This window comes from Ranitomeya variabilis, chromosome 3 (genome assembly GCF_051348905.1).
Source record: "Ranitomeya variabilis isolate aRanVar5 chromosome 3, aRanVar5.hap1, whole genome shotgun sequence".
Classification (NCBI taxonomy): domain Eukaryota; kingdom Metazoa; phylum Chordata; class Amphibia; order Anura; family Dendrobatidae; genus Ranitomeya; species Ranitomeya variabilis.
Window position 1 is genome coordinate 414,293,896 of NC_135234.1, and position 22,056 is coordinate 414,315,951.

The 22,056-nt window shown below is 44.6% G+C and overlaps 1 protein-coding gene across 6 annotated transcripts in view; it reads left to right on the forward strand.

The window, feature by feature from the left end:
* The window catches only part of DTX2 (deltex E3 ubiquitin ligase 2), a 155,475-nt gene that overhangs the window by 10,937 nt on the left and 122,482 nt on the right, over window positions 1–22,056 (forward strand). For all 6 annotated transcript variants that reach the window (XM_077296300.1, XM_077296301.1, XM_077296298.1 and 3 more), the window contains exon 2: window positions 7,718–8,119. In XM_077296300.1, coding sequence (XP_077152415.1) covers window positions 7,813–8,119 — 307 coding nt within the window. In that variant the 5' untranslated portion in view covers window positions 7,718–7,812. The remainder of the gene's footprint in view (window positions 1–7,717; window positions 8,120–22,056) is intronic.

Below are 22,056 nucleotides of genomic sequence, written 5' to 3' on the forward strand. Positions count from 1 at the left end.
GCGCTGGGTTGTAAACTCAAAAGGAGGAAAGAGTGCAGCAGAAATTGTGGCACGATGGATAAGTCACCATCTCAAAAAAACCCTTTACTGGATCCGATCCCTCCTCCAGAATCGGTTCCTGCGGCTGCTTCTGATGGGTGAGTGATCTTCATGAAAGTTCACCATTGCAATTGGGGTTATTAGTGAAGGAAGATATCGGAAAGAGAAAATGCTTCTTTGTGGATGAGGCATCAACATCATGGGATAAGGCCCCGAAATTAGATGTCACAGTGGCCGAGGCCTCTAAAAAAAAAAAAAAAAAAAAAGTCGCCCTCCCCTTTGAGTACATGGGAACATTGAAGGATCCTTTGGATAATAAAGCTGACACTTTCCTTAAAGGGGCATGGGATTCAGTGTGTGTGGGGGGGTAATCTTAGGCCCGCCATAGCAGCTACCTGTACCTCCAGAACCCTTATTATATGGGTGGATCAGTTAGAGAAGCAGCTGCAAGATGGGGTACCCAGGAACAAGGTACTGGAATCCATTCCCTTGATACCGGGTGCAGCCGCTTTTCTTGGTAGACTCATCAGCTGATTCAGTTAGGTTATCGTCCAAGTCTGCTGCTCTCCCAAATGCAGCCCTTAGAGCGCTCTGGCTCAAATGCTGACCGGGAGATTTTCAGACTAAAGTTATGTTAAATTCCATGTGAGGGGGAATTTTTGTTTGGGGAGACACTGGATGATATCCTTCAAAAGACTGGGGATAAGAAAAAAGGATTCCCTAATCTGGCCCCTTCCTCACTTAAACTGACCTTTCGGAGTACAAAATTCTTCCGAAGAAGGCCCCCCGAGGGAACAGAATAGATGGGATGAGGGGAAAAGGTAAGACAGGGGGTTCCTCTTTGGAAATTCCCCTCGAGATAAAAAAAAATCCTCAAAGTGATGGTTTTTCAAGGGTGGGGAGAAGATTATCCTGTTTCCTTCTGGCCTGGAAGAATATCTGAAACAGCCCCTGGATACTGAATTTGGTCGGGAAAGGCCTTTGGATAGGCTTCCATTCCTTCCCTCCCCAAAACTTTGTCTTAACTCCCCTACGATCCTCTCCACAAGAACAAACGGCCCTGGAATGCAAGGTTATGGATCTTGTAAGCAAAGCCATTCTCCAGGAAGTACCTCCTCAAGACAGGAAGAAGGGATTCTACTCCGCGTTGGTTCTGGTGACCAGATGGGTCTTACCGGACAATCATACTTGCGGAAGCTAAATGGCTATGTGAGAAATCAGAGATTCAAGATGGAATCAAGAAAATCTACCATCAAGATACTGTTTTCAAATTGTTTTATGACTGTTCTGGATCTCAGCGATGCTTACTATCATGTCCACCATTCACAAAAAGTCCCAGAGGTTCCTCAGGTTAGCAGTTTCCATAAAAGGGGAAATAAGGGAATTTCAGTACAAAGCCTTCCCTTTCTGATTATCAATAGCCCCTCGAGTATTTACCAAATTAGTGGCAGAAATGATGGCGCATCTGAGGGAACAGGACATTTTGATAGTCCCCTATCTGGACGATGTTTCACTAAAAGAGCTTCTTTGCTCTGAAAGCTTGCAAATATAAATTTTTCTGGGTAGCCAATAATTGTATCACTTCTAGAATAAGTTTGTCCTTTTTGGGCATAATTTATTTTTCTGGCTTACACTATACTACAGTGTAATTTTACTGTACATCAGCACTGGGCTGAAAGCACAACATCTGTTTGGAGTTTGTACGCTCTGCCCATGTTTGCATAGGTGTTGTTGCATACTCCAAAGACCAATGGCGAATATAGATTGTGAGGCCCACTGTGGAAGGAGATACTGGATACGGAAGTATGGCATTCCATCTCCTAGTGCATAGATATAAGGAGCCCGGCGCACATACTGTGCCTCTGTATGTTGTTATTTAGGCCTCATTCAGATGTCAGTGTTGTATCTTTTTTTTTTTTTTTTTTTCATGGATACAACATGTACCCATTATAATGAATGGTACTATTCACATGTCAGTGTTATTTCACCGACCGTTTGTCTGTGAAGACATGTCCATTTATATCCAGTATCACAGATGAAAAGAGCCAGTACAAGTCTAAGAGACCATGAAAAACATGTTTTGCACACAAGTGGCATCTGTGTGCTGCCCATGTTTAACTTGGCAAAGCATGGAAGAAGCTTTGTCATTTATTTATCCATCCGTGAAAAACCTTTCTGATTGGGAAAAATGGACACATGGACCATACACTGATCAAAAATACTGATGACACTAGCGCAATTTTTTCACATGTGTTTAAATCGAGCCTATCAGGATTGTGCTCAGTAACCTACAGACACTGTCAGGTTGGCCCATTTTACTGGTTAAAATAATACCTAGGGTAATGAAAGTATAGTTAATGAGATTCTTGTTCTCCGGGGCAGTCTGGGTCTTTATGTGGTGCTCTGCTTACATATGCATCCTTAGTGGGCTTAGGACAGGTCACTGATCTTTCACCTACCTGCCTCCTAATTTACATAATACATAGAATATTTTGGGGTTAGAAAATGAACTTTTATCAAAACGGCGCCAGAGGCATATGTGCAGTAGCATCTATCGCTTTCCTTCGCCATTTTTCTGCAGCCACTTTTTTTTTTTCTCCAGTAAAATGGCGGTGCATGTGTAGTATCATCTATCAGAATGTGCAGCTGCTGGTGCCATCTTGAAGATATATATATATATATATATATATATATATATATATATATATATATTTTTTTTTTACCTGACAATATTATATACATTATGCGATACATGCTAACCCCACGATATTCTATGCAGTATGTAAGCTAGGGGGCAGGGCACTCGGGGATCAGTGACCTATCAGAAGCCATACTGGCCACAGGTTGTCCTGGAGAACGAGCATATCATTAACCCCTTAACCCCCAAGGGTGGTTTGCATGTTAATGACCGGGCCAATTTTTACAATTCTGACCACTGTCACTTTTATGAGGTAATAATTCTGGAACGCTTGCATGGATCCTGCTGATTCTGACATTTTCTCGTGACATATTGTACTTCATGATAGTGGTAAAATTTCTTTACTATGACTTGTTTATTTGTGAAAAAAATGGAAATTTGGCAATAAAATTAAACTTTGCAATTTTTCCAATTTGAATTTTCATGCCCTTAAATAACAGCGCTATGTCACACAAAATACTTCATAAGGGCTGTCCCACACGTCCAGATAATTCCGGTACTGGAATAAATCGGTACCGGAGTTATCCGTGTGCCTGTGAACTCACGTAGGCCATACGTGCGGCACACGTGTGCCGCCCGTATGGCGAGTGGGTACCACACGGAGCGTGTGGTACCCACGCGTGTGGTACCCTGCATCGTGCTGAAGCCGCGATTCATATGTTCCCTGCAGCAGCGTTTGACTGTAAATGATCGGCCCCACGTGACCGCATACAGGAGAAGATGGGGCCAGACCAGGAAGCCGCGACAGCCAACGTGGGAGTGGGTGAGTATTTTCTGAACAGCGGGGGGGCGCACAGGGGGGTGGGGGGGCGGCGGACACATAGATCTTTATTTTAAACACTATTATTCATATTTTCTCTGCAGCAAACGCTGCTGCAGGGAACATATGAATCGCGGCTTCAGCACCAGTGGGGGGGACAGCGCTTACTGTAGCGCTGTCCCCTGCACGGCACACGGACTGCAAACGGAGACCGTCCGTTTGTGGTCCGTGTTTTACACGGACCCATTGACTTTAATGGGTCCGTGTAATACGTGCGCTCCCACGAACACTGACATGTCTCCGTGTTTGGCACACGGAGACACGGTCCGCAAAAAATCAATGACATTTGCACAGATGCATTGATTTTTATGGGTCTACGTGTGTCAGTGGCTCCGGTACGTGAGGAAACTGTCACCTCACGTACCGGAGCCACTGACGTGTGAAACCGGCCTAAGTAACATTTCCCACATGTCTACTTAACAGCACAATTTTGGAACCCCAATTTTTTTTTTTTTGTTAGGAAATTATAAGGGTTAAAAGTTGACCAGCGATTTCTCATTTTTACAACACCATTTTTTTTTTTTTTTTTTAGAGACCACATCACATTTGAAGTAACTTTGAGGGGTCTATATGATAGAAAATACCGAAGTGTGACACCATTCTAAAAACTGCATTCCTCAAGGTGCTCAAAACCACATTCAATAAGTTTATTAACCCTTCAGGTGCTTCACAGGAATTTTTGGAATGTTTAAAAAAAAAAAAAAAAAAAAAATTTTTTTTACTTCAGATCCAATTTGTTTTATTTTACCAAGGGTAACAGGAGAAATTGTACCCCAAAAGTTGTTGTGCAATTTGTCCGGAGTACGCTGATACCCCATATGTGGGGGTAAACCACTGTTTGGGTGCATGGCAGAGCTCGGAAGTGAAGGAGCGCCGTTTGACTTTTCAGTGCAAAATTGGCTGGAATTGACATAGGAAACCATGTCGCATTTGGAGAGCCCCTGATGTGCCTAAACATTGGAAACACCCAAAAAGTGATGCCATTTTGGAAATTAGAACCCCTAAGGAACTTATCTAGATGTGTGGTGAGCACTTTGAACCCCCAAGTGCTTCACAGAAGTTTATAATGTAGAGCCGTGAAGATTAAAAAATCTTTTTTTTTTTTTCTTCACAAAAATGATCTCCACAAAAATGATCTCTTCTCCCACAATTTTGTATTTTCCCAAGGGTATCTGGAGAAATTGGACCCCAAAAGTTGTTGTACAAGTTGTCCTGAGTTCTCTGATACCCCATATGTGTGTGGAACCACCGTTTGGGCGCATGGCAGAGCTCGGAAGGGAAGGAGCTCCGTTTTGGAATGCAGACTTGGATGGAATGGTTACAGGCGTCACGTTGCGTTTGCAACCTGAACAGTAGAACCCCCCCCAAGTGACCCAATATTGGAAACTAGACCCCCCAAGGAACTTATCTAGATGTGTTGTGAGAACTTTGAACCCCTAGTGTTTCACTAAAGTTTATAAATAGAGCCGTGAAAACAAAAAAAATTTCTTTTCCCCAAAATCTTTATTTTCCCAAGGGTAATTTAATTGTACCACAAAAGTTGTCCAATTTCTCCTGAGTACGCTGAAACCCCATATGTGGGGGTAAACCACCGTTTGGGCACACGGCAGAGCTCGGAAGGGTAGGAGCACCTTTTTACTTTTTCAATGCAGAATTGGCTGTAATGGAGATCGGACGCCATGTAGCGGTTGGAGAGCCCCTGATGTGCCTAAACAGTGGAAACCCCCCAATTCTAACTCCAACCCTAACCACACCCCTAACCTAAACACACCCCTAACCATAATCCCAATCCTAACCACAACCCTAATCCCAAACGTAATCCAAGCACTAACCCCATCTCTAGCCCCAGCCCTAACTTTAGCCCTAACCCTAATGGAAAAAGTGGAAATAAATACACTTTTTTTTTTCTATTTATTTATTTTATTATTTTTCCCCAACTAAGGGGGTGATAAAGGGGGGTTTGATTTACTATTTATGGTGGGTTTTTATAGCAGGTTTTTGTTTAGCAGCTGTCATACGCTAAAAGACGCTTTTTATTGCAAAAAATAGTTTTTGCATCACCACATTTTGAGAGCTATAATTTTTCTATATTTTGGCCCACAGAGTTATGTGAGGCCTTGTTTTTTGCGGGATGTGTTGATGTTTTTTATTGGTACCATTTTCGGGAATTTCTTTTGGGTTGGGGCGTTTATACTGTTCCACGTGTGGTAAAATTGATTAAAGCAGTTTTATTCTTCGGGTTAGTTCGATTACAGCGATACCTCATTTATATCATTTTTTTTATGTTTTGACGCTTTTATACAATAAAAACTATTTTATTTAAAAAAAAATTATTTTTGCATCGCTTTATTGAGGGCTATACCTTTATTTTTATTTTTTTGCTGATGATGCTGTATGGCGGCTCGTTTTTTGCGGGACAAGATGGCGTTTTCAGCGGTACCATTTTTTATTTATATCCGTCTTTTTGATCTCGTGTTATTCCACTTTTTGTTCAGCAGTATGATGATAAAGCATTGTTTTTTTTGCCTCGTGTTTTTTTTTTTTTTTTTTTTTTTTTTACGGTGTTCACTGAAGGGGTTAACTAGTGGGACAGGTCGGGTCATTATAGGTCGGGTCATTACGGACGCTGTGATACTAAATGTTTTTACACATGTCAGGGTGGGACATCACTGTATAAAGTCAGATCGCTGATCTGACACTTTGCCGAGCACTGTGTAGGACAGGCAGGCAGTGTAGGAGGCTTCTCAGCGCCTGCTCTCAGCAGGCACTGACAAGCCATCTCCCGGAAGGACCCCGCAGCTATCCTGGAGCCGGGGGCCTGCAGGGAGACCATCGCGTTGTTCTGAGGGTCTCGGGGAAGCACGCAGGGAGCCCCCTCCCTGCGTGATGCTTTCCTATGCCACCGGAATGCTGCGATCATGTTTGATCGCAGTGTTCTGAGGGTTAATGTGTTGGGAGCGGTCCGTGACCGCTCCTGGCACATAGTGCTGGGTGTCAGCTGTGATTGCGTATGACGTACTATTCCGTCCATGGGTAGTAAGGCCCAGGTCACATGGCCGGATAGTACGTTCAATACCAGAAAGGGGTTATCTGAAAAATACAAATTAAACAACCACAGGACTGACTTTACTCAACCAAGGTATCATTGTAATCAGTATAACAGCGCCAACCTGACAATGTGTGTAAACTGAGCACAATCCTGCCCACAGGTTCGTTTTAAATACAGTTTTGACTGGCCCTAAGGTACCTTCACACTAACCGATTTTGCAGCGATAACGATAGCGATCCGTGACGTTGCAGCGTCCTGGATAGCGATATCGTTGTGTTTGACACGCAGCAGCGATCAGGATCCTGCTGTGATATCGCTGGTCGTTGCTGAAAGTTCAGAACTTTATTTGGTTGTCAGATCGGCGTGTATCGTCGTGTTTGACAGCCAAAGCAACGATGCCAGCGATGTTTTACAGTGGTAACCAGGGTAAACATCGGGTTACGAAGCGCAGGGCCGCGCTTAGTAACCCGATGTTTACCCTGGTTACCATTGTAAATGTAAAAAAACAAACAGTACATACTCACCTTCTGCTGTCTGTCACACGTCCCTCGCCGTCTCCTTCCCACACTGACTGTGAGCGCCGGCAGTACAGAGCACAGCGGTGACGTCACCGCTGTGCTCTGCTTTCACTTTACGGCCGGCGCTCACAGTCAGTGCGGGAAGGAGACGGCGAGGGACGTGTGACAGACAGCAGAAGGTGAGTATGCACTGTTTGTTTTTTTACATTTACGCTGGTAACCAGGGTAAACATCGGGTTACTAAGCGCGGCCCTGCGCTTAGTAACCCGATGTTTACCCTGGTTACCAGGGGACTTCGGCATCGTTGGTCGCTGGAGAGCCGTCTGTGTGACAGCTCTCCAGCGACCACACAGCAACTAAACAGCGACGCTGCAGCGATCGGCATTGTTGTCTGTATCGCTGCAGCGTCGCTTAGTGTGAAGGTACCTTTAGATGTAGAATCTGTTGTCTCCACTATAATTGTTCCTCTATACAACTGGACATGCGCTTCTGATATTGATGCTCTTTCCTAAGAATAGATTATCAAGATCAGCTTGGGAAAAGTCAGATACCTGCCACTGTTAATTTAACACAGTCTTAATTTTGTGTTTTAGGTTGAGAACATGGTACATGAAGAAACCACTACTTTTCTGGATAGGATCATTTTAGAGTGATTTTCATCTGAAAAAATAAGCATCTGTAATATAGAATGGCAGCGGGCCCATCTCAAATTGGCGGAGCTGCAGGCCCTTCTGGATCTCCCACAGTGACAATTCAGTGGAATTCAGGACCTTATGCCGTGGCTGTTTGGGAATGGCAAGATGAATTTACTAAATGGAGGCCATACAGCAGTAGAGTGAGCAACTATATTGAGCAATGTATACAATCGTACCAGCTGCAGAAAAACACCCGTGCTCTTGGGAACAATAGTAGTATTGCACTTGGACAAGCTGATCCAACGCTTGCTCCATATATCATTGATATCGCAATGCTTGCACAGTTTCGTCAAGACACGGGTAAGTGTGCGCATTGTTTTTTGTTTTTAAATTAAATACTATGAGCATCTTATTGAATTGGCCAGCGTTTTATTAATATAAATAATCTTTATTTGTGGCACACAGTCTTATTTTTTTTTTGCCTTTATATCTGAATCATTATACATTGCATTTAAGGGTGCAGTCTCATTAGAAAACTCATTTACATTAGACAAGTATGTTCCAGCATATCTGCATGCATATAGAGTACATGCCTGGACAAATCTGACATTGCAGAATAGTTTTATTTCCGTTCTCTGATGTCTGCTATGTTGGTGGTTCCGTGGTGCGTATTCACGTACTATTTTTTTTCTTGGAGAATCTTGTAAGTACCCCAATGTCAAGCCTGACATCTTGCAGACTTGTCTAGATTTGTAATGGAATTCACCCATTATAGTGAAGTTTGCCATAAATTTTGGATGATTACTTTGATGGTATTTGTTCACTGCAAATCTGGTATGCTGCAGTGTAGCCTAAACAAGCTAAAAGGAGTGTACCCCTGAACTCTGTATTATTCTGCAATGAGCAAACATAAATTAAAGAACAATGTTGTCATTGGCTCACAGCTGGTACTAAAGGTACCGTCACATTAAGCGACGCTGCAGCGATAGCGACAGCGATGCCGATCGCTGCAGCGTCGCTGTTTGGTCGCTGGAGAGCTGTCACACAGACCGCTCTCCAGCGACCAACGATGCCGAGGTCCCCGGGTAACCAGGGTAAGCATCGGGTTGCTAAGCGCAGGGCCGCGCTTAGTAACCCGATGTTTACCCTGGTTACCAGCGTAAAAGTTAAAAAAACAAACAGCACATACTCACCAGCGCGTCCCCCAGCCTCTGCTTCCTGACACTGACTGAGCTCCGGCCCTAACAGCACAGCGGCTGTGCTTTCACTTTCAGTTTAGGGCCGGCGCTCAGTCAGTGTCAGGAAGCAGAGGCTGGGGGACGCGCTGGTGAGTATGTGCTGTTTGTTTTTTTAACTTTTACGCTGGTAACCAGGGTAAACATCGGGTTACTAAGCGCGGCCCTGCGCTTAGTAACCCGATGTTTACCCTGGTTACCAGTGTAAAATATCGCTGGTATCCTTGCTTTTGCTGTCAAACACGGCGATACACGGCGACCTAGCGACCAAATAATGTGCAGACCTTCTAGCAGCGACCAGCGACATCACAGCGGGATCCAGATCGCTGCTGCGTGTCAAATACAGCGATATCGCTATCCAGGTCGCTACAACGTCACGGATCGCTGGCGATATCGCCTAGTGTGACGGTACCTTTAGACTCCATAATTCGAACCTCCCATTTCCGCCTCCAAGACTTCTCTCTTGCTGCTCCAGTTTTCTGCAATGCACTACTTTGTTAAATCCGATAAATACCTAGTGCCCACATTTTTATGTCTGCTTTTTAAAAACGCATCTCTTTAGACAGGCTTATCTTTCACTTTACTAAGCTAACTCTCCCTGTTTTCCTCCTTTTAAATTTTACTCAATATGATCTTTCCTGTTCATCTGTCTTCATATCTGCCATGTACCCAATAGCACTTGGTAACTGTACCTAAACAGAAACTGGCTGATGACCGGCTCATGCAGCTTTATATCATTGCCCCTATTTATTATAATGAGGGCTGGGCCACACATGACAAACAATAGGTAAATAGTGCATCTCCATTATTTCCTTATAGATAGTTCAGCATTTACAGGAAAAGTGGGGGGGCCTGCTCGCAAGCTTACTATCTGTTACTTTGTGATGTCTTTATTGTCTGTACATGTTCTGGCTCAATTGTAAAGTGCTATGTTTATACGTTGGTGCTATAGAAATAAAATGTGGTGTTAACAAATGTTAGATAATTTAAATGTTCTTAATCGTGCAATTTTCATTCCAAACTGTCAACATATTGCTCCAACTTTTATATGGGTTTTACCAACAACAAGCATATGACCTACATGTAGGATCAGTGGAGTCCTAATGTTTGGACCACCATGGCTAATTCTGAGAACAGGGGTGTCTTGCTCCCTAATGCAAAGAAAGTTCTCTCTTCCTCATGGCTCTCTAAATTAAGTACTCAATCAGCTGAGTAAGCATGTTACAAAAGTTTGGAGAAAAAATAAAAACCTCAATCAAATACTTATTTGTGAGGTCCTAAAAGAAAGTCATACTGAAATCATGTGACAACATATTGGGAAAGCGGGAATAGAGGAAAAGGCTTAGGTAGTTTTCTAACCTTTTAGGCCACGTTCACACTTTGCGGCCTGCTCTGCGGGTTAATCCCGCAGCGGAATTGATAAATCTGCAGGGCAAAACTGCTGCGGTTATCCCTGGAGATTTATCGCGGTTTGTTCTGCGGTTTCCGCCTATACTATTGATGCTGCATATGCAGCAATATGCAGCATCAATAGTAATGTAAAAAATAATAAAAATTGGTTATACTCACCCTCTGATGTCCGGATCTCCTCGGTGCTGCAGGCGCTGTGCCGACAAGGACCTTCGTGACGTGACGTCACGGTCATGTGACCGCGGCGTCATCACGGTCATGTGACCGCGACGTCACCACAGGTCCTGCTCGCACAGCAACTGAGACCGGACGCCGCGTGCAGCGCTGAGAGGTGAGTATAGCATCATTTTTTATTTTAATTCTTTTTTTTTACACCAAAATATGGTTCCTAGGGCCTGGAGGAGAGTCTCCTCTCCTCCACCCCGGGTACCATCTGCACATTATCCGCTTAACTTCCCGCAACGTGGGCACAGCCCCATGCGGAAAGTGAGCGGATCAATGCATTTCTATGGGTGCAGAATCGCTGCGATTCTGCACCAAGAAGTGACATGCTCCTTCTTTTTTTCCGCAGAAAAGCCGCGCTGCTTTTTCCGCGGAAATCCGCAGCGTGGGCACAGCGGGTTTTGTTTTCCATAGGGTAACATTGTACTGTACCCTGCATGGAAAACTGCTGCGGATCCGCAGTGTCAAATCCGCTGCGGATCCGCGGCAAAACCCGCAAAGTGTGAACGTAGCCTTAAAGTTGATGTCTTAAAGGGCCACTGTCACCCCCCCCCCCAGCCGTTATAAACTAAAAGAGCCACCTTGTGCAGCAGTAATGCTGCAGTCTAACAAGGTGGCTCTTTTAGTTTTTGATTCATTTATTAGCTCAATAAAGCGTTTTATAAATTGGCCACACATACCAGATATTATACCTGGAGGCGGTCCGAAGCGTCCTGTATGAATCCCCCAACTGCCGTCACTCTTCTCTTCAGGGCCGATGGTACCCGCCCCCTTCGCGTTGTTGCTTCTTAAATCCGGCGCCTGCGCTGTGCGTGCCTGCCTGGGGCCTGCGCAGTCTTCATTATCAGTAGCAGCTCAGATGCAGGGGGCCTGACTGCGCAGGTGCGGGCAGTGCGGCCGCCCTGTTACTGAATCCCCGCCCCGCACTGTGTTATTCATTATGCACAGTGCGGGGCTGGCATTCCTGGGCATGCGCACTGCGCTTGTCAGACGCTCCCCCGGTCCCCCGCCTTCCAGCGTTGTTCTTTGTGGCTGTTCCAAACGTCGGCAATGAAACCTGTATATTCGGGCAATGCTGGAAGGCTGGGGACCGGGGGAGCGTCTGACAAGCGCAGTGCGCATGCCCAGGAATGCCAGCCCCGCACTGTGCATAATGAATTACACAGTGCGGGGCAGGGATTCAGTAACAGGGCGGCCGCACTGCCCGCACCTGCGCAGTCAGGCCCCCTGCATCTGAGCTGCTACTGATAATGAAGACTGCGCAGGCCCCAGGCAGGCGCCGGATTTAAGAAGCAACAACGCGAAGGGGGCGGGTACCATCGGCCCTGAAGAGAAGAGTGACGGCAGTTGGGGGATTCATACAGGACGCTTCGGACCGCCTCCAGGTATAATATCTGGTATGTGTGGCCAATTTATAAAACGCTTTATTGAGCTAATAAATGAATCAAAAACTAAAAGAGCCACCTTGTTAGACTGCAGCATTACTGCTGCACAAGGTGGCTCTTTTAGTTTATAACGGCTGGGGGGGGGCTGACAGTGGCCCTTTAAGACTATTTTCACCCTCTACTAATACCTGCTTGCTGAGACTGCAGACTTCCGCATTGTCAATGTTTATATCAGATTCAGGACTTATACTTGATCTCGCTGTACATGTTTAGCGGCCATTCAAGATATTGCGTTTAGTTGAAGTGAATGGCGAACTAATATATTGATGGCTTTATCCTAAGGCTATGTGCACACGTTCAGGATTTTTTGCGTTTTTTTCGCTATAAAAAAAGCTTACATTAAGCATCCTATTATAATGCAATCTGCAATTTTTGTGCACATGCTGCGTTTTTTTCCGTGGTGGAATCGCATTCTGGAAAAAAATGCAGCTTATTCATTCTTTCTGCGGAATCGCAGGGATTCCACACACACAGGAATGCATTGATCCGCTTACTTCCCGCTTGGGGCTATGCGGGAAGTAAGTGGATCATGTGCGGTTGGTACCCAGGGTGGATGAGAGGAGAATCTCCTCCAGGCCCTGGGAACCATATAATTGTTAAAAATAATAAAATATCGTGATATTCTCACCTTCCGGCGGCCCCGGCAGCCTTCCCGCACCTCCCGATGCTCCCGTTCCCAGTAATGCCTTGCGAAAATGACCTGCGACGTAGCGGTCTCACGAGACCGCTACCTCATTTGGGGTCATTGCCGCGAGGCATTACTGGGAACGGGAGCATCGCGAGGAGCGGGAAGGCTGCCGGGGCCGCCGGAAGGTGAGAATATCACGATATTTTATTATTTTTTTTTTTTTATTCTATCAATAGTAAAAAGTTGGTCACACTTGTCAAACACTGTTTAACAAGTGTGACCAGCCTGTCAATCAGTTCTCCAAGCGATGCTACAGATCACTTGGAAAATGCTAGCATTCTGCAAGCTAATTACGCTTGCAAAACGCTAGTGTTTAGCGGGAATACGCATGCCAATTCCGCATGCGATATACCCGTTGCAGGAGTTGCAGAATTGCCGCGGCAATTCTGCGACGTGTGCACTTAGCCTAAGGATAAAACATTCAATTTATAAAGACTGGATTACCTATTTAACATTACTGTATTAGCTCCGTCCAAAGCGCTGCCGGCTTTTGTACGTGCGGTGATTCCTCGTGTTCATTGAACACATGCAGGATCACTGCATCCTACAACCCCTGCCAAAAATTATGGAATCACCGGCCTTGGAGGATGTTCATTCAGTTGTTTAATTTTGTAGAAAAAAAGCATATCACAGACATGGCACAAAACTAAAGTCATTTCAAATGGCAACTTTCTGGCTTTAAGAAACACTAAAAGAAATCAAGAACAAAAAATGTGGTAGTCAGTAATGGTTACTTTTTCTTAACCAAGGACAGAGAAAATTTATGGAATCACTCAATTCTGAGGAAAAAATTATGGAATCATGAAAAACAAACAAACAAAAAACACTCCAAAACATCACTATTTTGTTGCACCACCTCTGGCTTTTATTACAGCTTGCGGTCTCTGAGGCATGGACTTAATGAGTATCATACAGTACTCTTCATCAATCTGGCTCCAACTTTCTCTGATTGCTGTTGCCAGATCAGCTTTGTAGGTTGGAGCCTTGTCATGGACCATTTTCTTCATTTTCCACCAAAGATTTTCAATTGGATTGAGATCCGGACTATTTGCAGGCCATGACAATGACCTTGTGTGTCTTTTTTTTTTTTTTTAAGGAATGTTTTCACAGTTTTTGCTCTATGGCATAGACTGATATTTCTCTTGTGGAGACTGAGCATCTTCACAAGATAAATTGATATGCTGCGGTCTATAAAGACACGCCACACGTGCGTATACGCAGGTCTGCCATCTGCGTCTTTGAACGAATAGTGGAGATGGGATTTCATAAAATCCCCTCCACTATGCTATAACATTAGGACCTTGTGAGTGTACGCAGCGTCCAATCTGCAGCAAATTCTGAATGTGGAAACATAGTCGTACATCTGGAGAATTCACTAAGTGTTAATCTGTCTAAAGTCAGCCAATTATGAACTCTGGCAATATCCAAGCAGGGGGCCAATCCAAACCGAATAGGGCTTAATCTACAAAGAGTCAGCAAAGGATTCCATAGAGGTGTTTGTTCACGAATCTCTGTTAAAAAATAAATAAATAAAAAAAAAAAAAATTCTCTTTTAAAGAGGGCGACATTTGGCATGTTTTTTTTTTTTGTATCTAAAATGGAAAAGGATGCAAATTGTTCTGTTTTGAAAATCTATAATTTTGTCTCCACGGCATCTGTTTACAATCAATTCCTTTTTTATATGTTGCATCGATGCATTTTTAGTATGAAGTAGTAAACCAAGAGAAGAATTTGATTGCACACAGTGAGACTACATAGCGTTTAGTGTCCGTTACCTCCCCAGACTAAAGGTCACCAGAGAGGCGCTGTCGAGGCAGAAGTAAATGTGAATTGTTAACATTGCACCCAATCACTTGTGTGGAATACTGTGTCTCAGCATGCCCACTGTTCTTGGTGCTTGAGTTCCAAGAGCTGTGGACAAACACCTTCATAGTGTTATGTTATATAAAATTATAATAAGTGTTTTAGTTTAAAGGGAACCTGTAACCCCCCTCAGTAGTTTGTAACTAAAAGAGCCACCTTGTGCAGCACTAATGCTGCATTCTGACAAGGTGCCTCTTTTTAGTTATGCTCCCTGCACACGCTGAAATAAACGCTTATAAAATGTGCCCCCTCATACTGTGAAATCGTCCCGGGGGCGGGTCTTTCCCCCCTAATCAGACGCAGCACAGCCGTCACTCCGGGCCTGTGCGCGCTGGGCGCAGCCTCCCCTTGCTTCATTAGCGTTCCCGGTGCCTACGCTGTAAGTATTTTTTATCCGGGCATGCGCAGTTGCGCTGCTCTTCTAACTTACAGCGCAGGTGCCAGGGACGCTGATGAAGCAAGAGGAGGCAGCGCCCGGCGCACACAGCTCCGGAGCAACGGCTGTGCTGCGTCTGATTAGGGGAGAAAGACCCACCCCGGGACGATTTCATGGCATGAGGGAGCACATTTTATAAGCGTTTATTTCAGCTTGTGCAGGGAGCATAACTAAAAGAGCCACCTTGTCAAAATGCAGCATTAGTGCTGCACAAGGTGGCTCTTTTAGTTACAAACGTGGGGGGGGGGGTGACAGGTTCCCTTTAAGCTACTTGCTTCAAGCTCATGTCCCGTGGGCTGAATCCGGCCCTTCATGTTATGTGGCCCGTGAGGCTCGAAAGCAGAACCGTGTCTACTAGCGGTTCTTCTCTGTCCACCACCTGTGAGTTACTGAAAGAATGGTGTGGACTGTTATGTCCTCAAGCTCAGAATCCAAGATGGCACAAGCTCCCTGTGCTTGTATTGCCCCCTCTACTATGCATAGGACACGCCGGCGATTAGCAGAGGGTACGGAGCAAGCACAAACAGTTGGTGCCATATTGGCACCAAGATATTAGGACCATCGTGTGTGTGTGTGTGTAGCCCATTCACTATCTCCATCTACCCCCCAAACCCCCCCCCCCCCCCCCCTTTAAGATGGCTGGACCATCATTGTAAATACATCACTGTAAATACACACCTGTACTTTGTATCTCCCCCACCTCATTGTAGATTGTAAGCACTCACGAGCAGGGTCGTCTTATTTTGCTTTATTGTATTGACAACGTTGTTACTTATGACTGTTGTGTTTGAAACTGTTAAACTGTAAAGCGCTGCGGAATATGTTGGCTCTATATAACTAAAGGTTATTTTTAATTATTATTATTATTATTATATTGGATTCGAGCTCAGACGCTCACCTCCACACCGTTCAGCATATCAAAAGTAGTGGCACATCGGAGTCCCCTACCCAGGCACCCCAGCCTCCCTTCATGATAGGGAGCTTAGTTCTAAAGAGGTTAAGGGGACCATGGTGCACCAAAACGTCTCTGGTGGAACAATTAGGGTATGTGTCCACGTTCAGGATTGCATCAGGATTTGGTCAGGATTTTCCATCAGTATTTGTAAGCCAAAACCAGGAGTGGGTGATAAATACAGAAGTGAAGCATATGTTTCTTTTATACTTTTCCTCTAATTGTTCCACTCCTGGTTTTGGCTTACAAATGCAATCCTGAACATGGACACATACCCTTAGAACTATTATACATCTTAGCTTGCTGAGGATTTGGTGCATAATACAACCTGTGTAACTTCTGCCTGTGGTCACCTGTGTCTGTTTTCCTATGCAATCCATAGAAACCAATAAACCGGCTCTCCATACACTTATTGTGACTGTCACACAGCAGCGACACATGCAGCTGTGGCGCCAAATAGCTGATTATCAGGAGCGCTCCAGGTATCCGAGTTCTCGATGCAGCTATTCGGTATGCGCTTTAGCTATTTAGATAAGGAGTTATCGAATCTATTCGTTCATCCCTAGCAGTGACCTTACATTAGAAACACCACTCCAGAGCTGAAAAAAACCTGCTGGAGAGGAGTTCAAACAATATGTTAAGGCGTAGTTACATTTATACTTCTTTACAGTTACAAATGCCCATTTGAAGGCAATCATAATTCTTATGTGGCCCTCAGTGGAAAAAGAGTTTGATGCCCCTGGTTTTAACACTTCTATTCAGTTTTGCATCATGATTCCAGCCATGGCTGTAATTTCCCCTATATAGGACTGAATGATCAGAACTGTGAGTTAGTAACTGGGGGTTTCCTGTGACACAATCTGAAACCAAGTAGATGATTACGTTCTGTAGAAATAAGGCTTAGGTTAATACAAATTGCAGTGGCTATTTTTTGTTCTCTTAAAAAGATAGCAGGCGTGTTTTAAAAGGGTGGAAACTGTTTAGCTGCGTGTTTTTTACTTTTTGAAAGTTGGCAGAATGTCAAGGCCGATCTACATGTTACAGCAGCCTCAGCATGAAAAAGAAACTGATGAAAACCAGTTTCACATTGTAATTACCATATGTATTGCCCAATCCTTCAGAATCTTTAAAGGGAACTTGTTTGATACCCAAGCCCTGCAAACCGCCCCTTGTCTTTTGTCATCCATAATACACTTTCCAACAAGCCCCTTTTAGTGATTTATTGCTTTTGTCGATCTTTCGTAAAATGGTTTTAGAATTTGTAATGGGATACGCTAATTAGTCGTGGGAGCGTTGCTTTTCCAAGACTTAAGGCTGAGTCACACTAAACGACTTACCAACGATCACGACCAGCGATAACAACGATCACGGCCAGGTCCTAAGTCGTTGTGTGGTCGCTGGGGAGCTGTCACACAGACAGCTCTCTCCAGCGACCAACGATCAGGGGAACGACTTCGGCATCGTTGAAACTGTCTTCAACGATGCCGAAGTCCCCCTGCAGCACCCGGGTAACCAGGGTAAATATAGGGTTACTAAGTGCAGGGCCGCGCTTAGTAACCCGATATTTACCCTGGTTACCATTGTAAAAGTGAAAAAAAAACACTACATACTCACATTCTGATGTCTGTCACGTCCCCTGCCAGCGTCCACAGGGTTAAAACTGCTTTCGGCAAGAGCGCTGCTAATGCACGCGCTGCTGCCGAGAGCATCCCTGCACTGAATGTGTCATCTCTGGCAGTAACCGCGGTGACGTCACCGCTGTGCTCTGCTTAACGGCCGGCGCTGACACAGTCAGTGCAGGGAAGCTCTCGGCCGGAGCGCGTGCATTAACAGCGCTCCTGCCGAAAGCAGTTTTAACCCTGTGGACGCCGGGGGACGTGACAGACATCAGAATGGTAACCATTTACAATGGTAACCAGGGTAAATATCGGGTTACTAAGCGCGGCCCTGCGCTTAGTAACCCGATATTTACCCTGGTTACAAGTGAACACATCGCTGGATCGGCGTCACACACGCCGATCCAGCGATGACAGCGGCTGATCAGCGACCAAAAAATGGTCCTGATCATTCCCCAACGACCAACGATCTCCCAACAGGGGCCTGATCGTTGGTCGCTGTCACACATAACGAGATCGTTAGCGGGATCGTTGCTACGTCACCAAAAGCGTGACGTTGCAACAATATCGTTAACGATATCGTTATGTGTGACTCAGCCTTAATTGTCCCTCTGATCACCTTTCACAGGGGCATGATAATTTAGTGACATGATTTGCAAATCTCTACTTCCTGGACAATGCATAGTAAGCTGGGTGTACACTCCCAAGCTTCTTTGGCACACTGCGCATGCCCAGGGAGGCAGCGGTGATGCTGGACTCAACCAGCTGTTACTGCTAGCTCTGCAAACGTGGCTGGCTGTTGTAGTACGCCAATGAAGCTGCGGTGTGTGGGTGTGTATACTAAGCTAGAATGTGCGTTGTCAGTGAGGCAGAGATTTGGAAAGAGTGGTGACTACAAAACTCAATGACTAGTTACTAATTACCATATCACAAGCTATATTATATAAACTATTTTATGGTGATAGACAAAGTAATAGGCTGCTTCCAGTGCTTCCCATCTTCATGCAATGACGTCCCCTTCCTTGCTTCTTTCACGGCTCCTGCAACAGCGTAATTCTCTGCCCTTTTGAGGGCAGAGCAAAGTACTGCAGTGCGCAGGCGCCGGGAAAGGTCCGAGAAGCCCAGCGCCTACGCACTTCAGTTTTTGCGCTGCCCTCAATAAGGCAGATAAAGTACGCCTGCGCCGGAGCCACGACAGAAGTAAGGAAGAGGACGTCATCGCATGAAGATGGGAGGCACCGGACCGCCCCTCCAGGTGAGTATAATCTAACTTGTTTTTCTTATGTTTCAGGTTACATGTGGGGGCTTATCTACAGCGTTACAGAATGCTGTAGATAAACCCCTGATGGCATTGGCCGCAGCTTATATATGAAAAAGTAGATGACCAATTCCCTTTAAGTGATAGTCAAGCCCAGGCTCACAGCCAAGAGCGATGACCACACCACTCCTGGCTCAAAAGTTTACATACCCCGGCAGAATTTTTGCTTTCTTAGCCTTTTTTCAGAGAATATGAATAACACCAAAACTTTTTCTCCACTCATGGTTAGTGGTTGGGTGAAACCATTTATTGTCAAACTACTGTGTTTTCTCTTTTTAAATCATAATGATAACCCAAAACATATGACCCTGATCAAAAATTCACATACCCTGGTGATTTTTGGCCTGATAATATGCACAGAAGTTGATACAAATGGATTTGAATGGCTACTAAAGGTAACATCTTCACCTGTGACCTGTTTGCTTGTAATCAGTGTGTGCGCATAAAAGCTGAGTGAGTTTCTGGATCCAGACTCTTGCATCTTTCATCCAGCCACTGATGTTTCTGGATTGTGAGTCATTGGGAAAGCAAAAGAATTGTCAACGGATCTACGGTAAATGGTAGTTGAATTGTATAAAACAGAAAAGGGATACAAAAAGATTTCCAAGGAATTGATAATTCCAGTCAGCAGCGTTCAAACTGTGATTAGCAAATAGAAAATCAGGGGCTCTTTTAAAGCAAAACCACGGTCAGGTAGGCCAACAAAAATGTCATCCACAACTGCCAGGAAGATTGTTCGGGATGCAAAGAAAAACCCACAAATAACATCAGTTGAAATACAGGACTCTCTGAAAAATAACGGTGTTGCTGATTCAAGATGCATAATAAGGAGGCACTGGAAGAAAATTGGGCTGCATGGTCGAGTCACCAGAAGAAAGCCATTACTGCGCAAATGCCACAAAGAGTCTAGCCTACAATAGGCAAAACAGCACGGAGACAAGCCTCCAAACTTCTGGAACAAGGTAATTTGGAGTGACGAGACCAAAATGGAACTTTTTGGCCACAACTATAAACATTACATTTGGAGAGAGGTCAACAAGGCCTATAATGAAAGGAACACTATTTCTACTGTAAAGCACTGAGGTGGATCGCTGATGTTTTGGTGATGTGTGAGCTATAAAGGCACAGTAAACTTGGTTAAAGTTGAAGGAAAGATGAATGCAGCACGTTATCAGCAAATACTGGAGGCAAATTTGCACTCATCAGCCTGGAAGCTGAGCATTGGACGTACTTGAACGTTCCAGCACAACAACGATCCAAAGCACAAGGCCAAGTCGACCTGTCATTGGCTACAGTGGAACAAAGTGAAGTTTCTGGAGTGGCCATGTCAGTCTCCTGACCTCAATATAATTGAGCCACTCTAGGGAGATCTCAAGCGCGCAGTTCATGCTAGACAGCCCAGGAATTTACAGGAACTGGGGGCTTTTTTGCCAAGAAGAGTGGGCAGCTTCACCATCTGAGAAAATAAAGAACCTCATCCACAACTACCACAAGACTCCACTACCACAAAAGGCCCCACCACCCCTCTAAAAAAAAAAAAAAATCCTTAATTGCTGTTTTTTGTTCATTCTTCCTCTCAAAATTCGGAATAGAAAGCGATCAAAAAATGTTGTGCCCCGAGAATACCAAAAAATGACCTCCCTTGACTGTCACAGAAATATAGAAAAATTATAACACTCAAAATATGGCAAAAACGATCACATACTAAAAGGTCTTTACTAGTGTTGAGCATTCCGATACCGCAAGTATCGGAATTCCGATACCGAGATCCGATACTTTTGTGATATCGGGTATCGGGATCGATATTAATGTGTAAAATAAAGAATAAAACTAAAAAATATTGATATACTCACCTCTCCCGACGCAGCCTGGACCTTACCGATGTAACCGGCAGCTTCCGTTCCTAAGAATGAGCGCTTGAAAGACCTTAGATGACGTCGCGGCTTGTGATTGGTCGCGTGGCGGTCACGTGACCGCTCACGTGACCAATCACAGGCCGCGACGTCATCTAAGGTCTTTCAAGCGCTCATTCTTAGGAACGGAAGCTGCCGGTTACATCGGTAAGGTCCAGGCTGCGTCGGAGAGGTGAGTATATCAATATTTTTATTCTTTATTTTACACATTAATATGGATCCCAGGGCCTAAAGGAGAGTTTCCTCTCCTTCAGACCCTGGGAACCATACAGGATACCTTCCGATACTTGGTGTCCCATTGACTTGTATTGGTATCGGCGATATCCGATACTTTTCGGGTATCGGCCGATACTATCCGATACCGATACTTTCAAGTATCGGACGGTATCGCTCAACACTAGTCTTTAGGGATTTTTTTTTTTTTATGTTTGCAAAAAATAAGAAACTGCAATCGTAGGGACACGGAGAATAAAGTCATCTTATCAGTTATACCACACAAGGAACGGTGTGAAAAATAGTAAAAATGCTTGACCTACTATTTGACTTGTTGATTCTGCCTCCCATAAATCAGAGTAAGGCTCGACTCCCATTTATCCATCGATCTACACTGAGCGCTTACATTGGGGTTGCCATCTAAATTTAGATGGAAACCCTGATGTAAGTGCTCAGCGTAGAGCACTGGATAAATATGATCCAAAATGTTCCCAATAAACGCTTTGACTCAATTCACAAGAAAAGCAAGTACCCACTCAAGTCCGTCATCTGTTAACGGAAATATGAGGCTTGCACTTTACTGGAAGCGCAAAGGCTCTAGAAAAGTGAAATGGCTCTCCCTAAAAGAAATTCAGTGAATTCTGCGTTTCCAATACCCCCTCCCTTCTTGCCACTGTGTACTTAAACCATATAAAGTGTCCTCATGTTTGGCATTTCTGAAGGGACGAGAGTCCACTTAACTTGCTGGTGAAATTGAAATTTTCACTCCAACATTCACTGCTGCTTGTTTCTGAAAAATATCCATGGAGTAAAATTGGCACTACACTTGTAGATAAAAATTCTCAGTGGTAAAATTTCCAAAATGGGGTCACTTGAGGGGGGATTTTGCTCTTCTAGCACTTAGAGGCTCTGTATATAGAGTCCGCAAACTAGTCAAGGAAAATCTGTGTTCCAGGAGGTAAATGTGTCAACATGCTCATTGCACC